The sequence below is a fragment of the Sebastes fasciatus genome, chromosome 11 (genome assembly GCF_043250625.1).
Source record: "Sebastes fasciatus isolate fSebFas1 chromosome 11, fSebFas1.pri, whole genome shotgun sequence".
Lineage (NCBI taxonomy): Eukaryota > Metazoa > Chordata > Actinopteri > Perciformes > Sebastidae > Sebastes > Sebastes fasciatus.
In genome coordinates, this window is record NC_133805.1 from 10,755,973 (window position 1) to 10,763,597 (window position 7,625).

The window sequence follows — 7,625 nt, forward strand, 5'->3', positions numbered from 1 at the left end:
AAAATTCTTCTTTAGGTTTGGGGCAAAAAAATTACAACTTCTTTAGGTTTAGGCAACAAAACCACTTCGTTAAGATTAGGGAAAAAACGTTGGGTTTTGGCTTAAAATAATTACGTTTCAAAAGTGAAAGTGAAGTTAAGACTTGTGCACAAAAAGACACGTATGCAATGTTGGTTTCACATGGGATGAAAACCACAATCTCGCAGGTAAAAACCCTGTGTTTTGTCTTTCGATAATCTACCATGTGAATAGATGATATAACCTACTATTGGGTGTAGTATGCTCCTATTGACCCTCATCTATGGCGCTTATAGACTATTTAATAGCCTGACAACAGTCTAATTGGCTAAAACTTTTACATAGCAGATTAAATGTAATCTATATTTTTTTTCAATATTTTTTTTACAAGAATATCATTTTGAATGTGTAATTTCCAGTCTTTTCGAAGTGATTTGGCCATTACTGACACTATTATTCAGAATCTGGAAGCCTGATCAAGCCTGCACCAAACAGCTCCTGTATGATTTATAGGAACACACTCTCTTTAGTATGAACACACACTTTCTTCTCTTCGATTGCGCCTTTTTCACTCGAATATTATCTGCTGTCACCTCCCACCAGCCTAACAGTAATGCATCACTTTCCCAGAAAAGATATCCTTATCACTGTCAGTCCCACCCATGAGCTCTGCAGGGGGGGAAGCCCACGGAAAGTACAATCTACAGCGTGAGAACAATCAGCCTCTAACAGTACACTTGTAAGAGACAATGTGAGGCGGACAGCTGGAGTCCAAGATGCTGCAACACCTAGACGCCCCCGTGGAGACAGAGGTGATAAGAGACTTGATGTCTTTTGGCACAGTTGTTCCAGGAAGTCTTAAAGAAATATCAGCAGAACCATTGTAAGATACTAGAATAGATGAGGAAGCAGTGACTGCTAAATATGGAAACACTACTGAGTAGTAGCACACCTAGGCCTATCAGAGCGTGCATTAAAGATGATTATGAGGAAGTAGGGTTTAAAAACGGGGATTTACACACGTCATTCCTGTCCATTAGGATTCCCAAAACCCAACAACCCTTAATAAATCTCCAATTCACACTTGTACTAATGTGGAAAGTGCTTAAATGTTTAAGCAGTCACTGATGCTGTGCAGAGACTAGTATGGATGATGCAATTCTCATCCTGGATAAGAGCAGCTGGGGTCCTTGCTGGGGAGGGTTGGACATCTTTTTTTGGTGTGCTGCAGACGAACGATATGATATCTGTCTAATAACAGGCCCGAGTTTATGCACACAGGGCTTGGCTCCAAAAGACTCTGACATCTTTAGTTACGTAATGACCCACGTCGGTTTGGGACAGAGTGAACAGTCCACCTTTAGATATTTATGCTCGGCATGAGTCATGTAGCCTGTGGTGGTGTGGGTGCCACATGGGTCAAACCATCCTAGAGCTTTTTTTCTGCATCTCTCCTTGTGTGAATTCCATTTATTTAATCTAAATGCAGGACTCTTGCTTGGTGCTGATTATAAGAAGCAGTTTGGTTTGTTCTCACCATGCAAACAATGTATTTTTACACATTTAAGAGCTCTTTAACTCTTGTTCCATACAGTAAAAAACAGCACGTACAATTTGCATAAAGCATAATTAAGCTTACGGCAGAGTTCTCTTTCCGTGCCATCTTGTACTTTGCAATAATTCAAATGAAGCCCTGAAGTACATTGCAGTTTGAAGCTGGATATTATGCATTTGTAGCTGGGAGTGAGACAACAGTGACCACAAGTGGTTGGAATACAGAACAACATCAAGAGTGAGGTAAAAAAATATTTATTGGACAAACATGTTAGCCTCTCAGACTTTTAGCAGAAGCACATCTGCTCATTAACAACATAATGCATCACTCACACATACATTCATGTACAGCAACAAACAGACATACACACACACACACACATACATACATACATACATACATAAACACACAGCTTCACAAGATGGGACATTATTTCTTTTAGTGGCTGGGTCGGAAGGGGAACGGCATCCCCGTCATGAAAGGCTGAGCGGGATACTGAGGGTGAGAGGAGGGATGGGTGGCGACGAGGGGTGTGTGTGGGGGGTGTGTGGGGTGTGTGGGGTGTGTCGGGTGTGTGGGGTGCGAGGCGATGGGGGAGTGAGCTGCGTGCGGGCTGAAGGCCAGTGGAGGGGTGTGGATGTTGTTGTAGTACATCACTGGGCCTGACAACACCAACTGGAGCAAACTGGGGGGGGAAAAACAAGGACACAGAGATTAAATGCTCATACGGAACAAAAAACATCAAATATAAGTAATTTTTAGGCATCACAACAAAAATCTTAGGGGTTGAGAAACAAAGGACCTCGATGAAATTAGTGACAGTGAGTGCTGCACAGTTTTTCTGGCTTCAAAATTGATTTACTGTTCTTAAACATGCCACTTTATATTAGTAAAATATTACAGAATTTGTGTTTATATGTAATTTATTCTTTACATTAATCAAACGTAAAACAAATGTGTGTGTGGAGTTAACCTGACACTCTTTGGCAGGGTGCTTACTGTAATTATGTTGATTGTCAGTTCACTCAATAAACAGCAGGCTGAGGAAAGCACTATTCTTAAAGGAAAAGTAGCCTGAAATTGCAGCAGAATCAAGTGTATATGTCTTAACTTTTTTTCCCCACAAGTAAAAGGGTAACTTCGGTATTTTTCAACCTGGATCCTATTTTCACGTTTTTGTGTCTAAGGGACTAATGGGGAAACCAATTTTTCAAATTGGTCCAGTGTTTAGGGATAATGTTGTAACCGACAGCTGCTAAACGAGCCGCAAGGGCAAATGAGCAGGGTCAATGTAACGTTCACTAAAAGTGCTTTTTGTTGCCACTGACGGGCTCAGATTGTTATTATAAGTGTCTGACAACATTATGGAAAGGACCCTACAGAGAAATTAAATATTTTCTTTACCCTTTGCTGATGCGGTCTGTTTGTTATTGTGTCCAAGTCTCGCTCAAGGACAAGTCTTGTTGTGAAATCTGGATATATCTGTATACTCTGGCTTAAATAAATACGGATGGCCATCAAATTCAAAGACCTCATTCACATTGTGGAAATAATCTTCATATTCAGCCATGACACTGAAAATATTTTAGATAACACTAAGCTACGCTTTCTGTACTCCAACACAACAAACGCTGCCCGGCTGTCGCTTGTGTTTCCACCATGAATGTATTCCACTATTCCACCGCTGTCTTCCGGCAACACGTCACCTCGCCAGATTTCAGAATGAGACTTCTCCTTGACCGAGACTCTTTCTAAATTTCAGACACTTGTAAGAACAATCAGAGCCTGTCATGGAAAAAACAAGCACTTAAGTGGACGTAAATGACTCTGCCAGAACCATACTTCAGCCCGTGAGCAGCTGCCCTCTGCAGCGCTCTCCCTCAATACTGGACCAATTGCAGAAATTGTTGTCCGTATTAGACAGTTAGACACAAAAACATGGGGAAATAGGGAATTGGAAAATCCAGATTGAAAAACACCGGTTACATTTTGAATTACACTAATAAATGTCCTTATTAAATAAAGTTACAGCGTTGTTTAACTAAAATGGTTTTAGTTAAATAATGCTGCACACAATGTGGATCAAGGCACAGAGGAGGTTTACTCTTAACATGGGGGTATTCTCTACATATAGGTAGATAACCCTGAAGCTGATGCTGTGCTTATACTCTTGTTCTGTATAGTTCTAACTAAAACCAGGTAACCATGGAAATGGTTACAAGTTAAATGGGTAACGGACAGTTAACGGTTCTTACTTGTTGTGTGGCAGCCGGGAACAGATGGCCCTCAGGTCCTCTGTTGAGACAAGGCAGCATGAAATGAGCACTCGAACTTCACCACAGCATGACGAGACAATCCATTTGACGAGCGATCACACCAGTTAGTCAGTTACTTGTTAAGTCTGTCAAATCTGTAGCTTTACACACATTGTTGCCCTCTGCAGGTCTACAGCAGAGAAGGTGGAGATGTTGAAGGTTGTGTTGAAGCCTGATGTTCTTCTGAGTTTCAGTCTCTAGAAAACTGGGAAACGCACTAGCTAGGAAACTGTAACGCTATTAGGCTTATGCTTCATTTTTATTCACGAAAATACAAATAGTAGTAAAAGTCAAAAGTATATCTTTCAACCAGGACAGGTACGGCCCGACAAGCTCTCACCGATCTACATTACAATAACAGAGTACGGACTCTCCAACTATTGTAACAGTGACTATTTGTTTCATGATACTCCACCACATAGACTGATTTATTGAGGAACACAACTTATCCCAAGAAACTTCCTGGATAATTAAAAATTTGAATAAATAAATTGACAATTTGCAATCCACTTCTCCAGCCTCTACCTCTGGACCACTTGTATCTTTCTTTTCGTAATCTTACCTCTCGAGCAGAGCATGGCTCCATTGGCCATGGCCACCTGCAGGGCCTGTGCCAGCCGGTCCAGGGCCAGCTGAGACAGCGCACGTGTGTCCACAGATGCCGTTTGTGTGTGTTTGTCGGCCTGGTCCAACAGCCTGGAGAGGTCTGAGGTCAGTGCGGCCAGAGACTCCATCTGGAGCAGCGCCAGGCGACCATAAAGCCCCTTCTCATTTAGTATGTTCGGCAAAAGCATGAGGACCTAAACGTGACAGGAGACGGACAATGGCTTGATTATCTTCGCTGTGTATTTTGGAGGTGTTTTGCATGCTGCATGTAAATGTATACTGTAGGTAAATGTATCTAAACACACCTGTAGGACACTCAGGTGGAGAGCAGAAAACAGAGGCCCCACCTCTGTTTCACTCTCAGTGGTGCCATTGGTTAACGCCTGCTTCTTGTCTCTACTGTAGGCCAGGGGGGCTTTGACGCACCAGCGCACCAACCCCCCTAATGGTGTGACATCGAGTGAGCTGATTGGCTGGTTGCCAGAGAGGGGCGTGTTCAGGAAGGTGATTAGGACTAGACGAGGGTCATCTTGGATCCACGACACAATCATCTGGAGGAGTTCTAAAGGAGGAGTGAGCTCATCTGAAAACACACAACCAAAGATGTTGTTAAGATGACTAAAAGGATGAAAAACACAGCGAGAAAACACTACAGGGAATTTTATATTTTCAGACATTTAACAGACAGAAGTCAAATGTGATTTTATAGTTTTTCAGGTCCCACATTTTATACATTTTTGCAATTTTGTGTTAACCCACCTGTGGTGAGGTCATACAAGGTGGTGACAGCAGTGATGAACTGGCAGCAGAAGCGTGGGCTGGCGCTGTGGATGTTCTGCAGGGTGGGCCCCGAGCCTGGCACCATACTACAGTAGTCGTCTACCAGCACCTGAGCCAGGCGCACACAGTACACACGGTGGGTTCTCTGCAGGACACAAACACAACCGGAGGCACATGTTCAGCACATCCATAGTACACAAACGCACATGGAAGGAGGCACTTAAGAGTTGAATACACAAAAGTACTAAAACACACACAAAACACAGTAAGTGTGTTTGAATCCTCACCTGTAACCAGCTAGCAGCACATTCCAAGATAGGAACCCTGCCCACAGCGATTGCCATGGAGACCAGCTTGCCTAACAGCGCCATTCGACTTTCGTCTGCCTGGTTGCCTTGGAGACTAAAGAGGGCGGAGAACATAAGCTGACGGACAGTGTCGCGGCTCTGTTCCTGGAAACAGCTGCACATGATCTCCAGCAGCTGGAGCTCCTGGAGAGCACTCATCCTCTGAAAGAAAAACACAGACAATTAATTGGTTTATTGCTCCATGTGTGTGTGTTTATATACTGTATGTTGAGGGTCATGTCTTACCCTGGATGGGGTGTTTCTGTCCTTTGGTGCATGCAGAATGAACTCCTCCACCAGCTCCTGGGTTTTGGAGTCGACCTGAGGAGGCTGCCTTCCCGACTGCACCAGGTTACAGATGTAGATGTCCAGATGATACAGCAGCTCCTTGGCTGCACTCAGCACATCGCGAGGCAGCAACGACTGACGAATGTCGCCCATCACTACCTAGCAGATACCCATAGAAAATGTAAAACCTTCATTAACAAGTCAAATGTGTTGATGAAAATTCAAGAGTGACATGTTTAAGAACTGTTTCAAAATAGGTGATTAAACTGCAGTGGTGGAATGTAACTAAGTACATTTACTCAAGTACTGTACTTATTTACAATTTTGAGGTACTTCACTTGAGTTTTTCCATTTATGCTACTTAATACTTCTACTCCACTGCATCTCAGAGGGAAATATTGTACTTTTGACACTTATAGCTACTAGTAACTTTTTACATAAGAATCATATCATATGCTTTTAAAATATGATGAAGTATTATACTACAAATCTACCCAGTAGTATATAAAGTATATACATGTACTCCAAATTAAAGAACTACATTAAAATGTATTTGCTAGTGATAAAAACTGAAAATTATAATATTCTATAATATATGACACTTTGAAAGGAGCCGTTCTGCATAATGAGTACCGTAATTTTAATTCTTTCAGTACATTTTGCTGATAATACTTCTGTACTTTAACTTGAGTAACTTCTGAAATTGGGGCTTTTACTTGTCATGGAGTAGTTTTTTAGACTGTGGTATTTGTACTTTTATTTAAAGGTCCCATATTGTAAAAAGTGAGATTTTCATGTCTTTTATATTATAAAGCAGGTTTAAGTGCTTTATAAATACTATTAAACTATCAAAACGCTCAATATACGGAGAAATACACACAGCCCGTATTCAGAAATTGCGCGTTTGAAACAAGCCGTTAGGATTTCTGTCCATTTGTGATGTCACAAATATATCATACTTAGACCATTACACGGTTTTAAACATAAACGTTCTAAATGCGTCCAAATTTATTTCCTGTTTGAGTGTATGTAAATAATATTAGCTGACAGGAAGTAAACATGGACCCAAACTGTTGCCTAGCAACGCAATCCCGTTGCAATTTCATTGAAATGCACTAAAACGGAGCGTTTCAGACAGAGGGTAAATACAGGCATATTCAGGCAGACAGTATGAGGAAAATAAAGTTTTTTTCAACATTACAGTATGTAAACATGTTCTAGTAGAAACATAAAATACAAGTATGAACCTGAAAATGAGCATGATATGGGACCTTTAAGTACAATTTTTAGGTACTTGTACTTTACATAAGTATTTCAATTTATGCTACTTAATAATTCTACTCCACTGGATCTCAGAGGGAAATATTGTACTTTTTACTCAACTACATTTATTTTACACTTATAGCTGCTAGTTACTTTTTACATAAAAATCATATCATATGATTTTATGATATGATGCAGTATTATACTACAAATCTACCCAATAGTTTATTAAGTATATAAATGTACTCAGAAATGGTGATGTACAACATCAAAATGTATTTGCTAGTGATAAAAACAGAAAAATATTATATTCTATAAGAATATAACACTTTGAAATGAGCCATTCTGCTTTTAATTTTGATTCTTTCAGTACATTTTGCTGATAATACTTCTGTACTTTTACTTATGTAACTTCTGTATTACTTGTCATGAAGTAGTTTTTAGACTGTGGTA

The 7,625-nt window shown here is 40.7% G+C and overlaps 1 protein-coding gene across 1 annotated transcript in view; it reads right to left on the minus strand.

The window, feature by feature from the left end:
• Nucleotides 1-1,811: 1,811 nt before the first annotated feature.
• Nucleotides 1,812-7,625, minus strand: part of ints15 (integrator complex subunit 15) — a 7,620-nt gene continuing 1,806 nt past the window's right edge. The window contains exons 2-8 of the mRNA XM_074650519.1: nt 5,868-6,068; nt 5,562-5,783; nt 5,254-5,419; nt 4,800-5,077; nt 4,451-4,688; nt 3,829-3,868; nt 1,812-2,258 (exon numbers count right to left, since the gene is read on the minus strand). Coding sequence (XP_074506620.1) covers nt 2,012-2,258; nt 3,829-3,868; nt 4,451-4,688; nt 4,800-5,077; nt 5,254-5,419; nt 5,562-5,783; nt 5,868-6,062 — 1,386 coding nt within the window. The 5' untranslated portion in view covers nt 6,063-6,068 and the 3' untranslated portion in view covers nt 1,812-2,011. The remainder of the gene's footprint in view (nt 2,259-3,828; nt 3,869-4,450; nt 4,689-4,799; nt 5,078-5,253; nt 5,420-5,561; nt 5,784-5,867; nt 6,069-7,625) is intronic.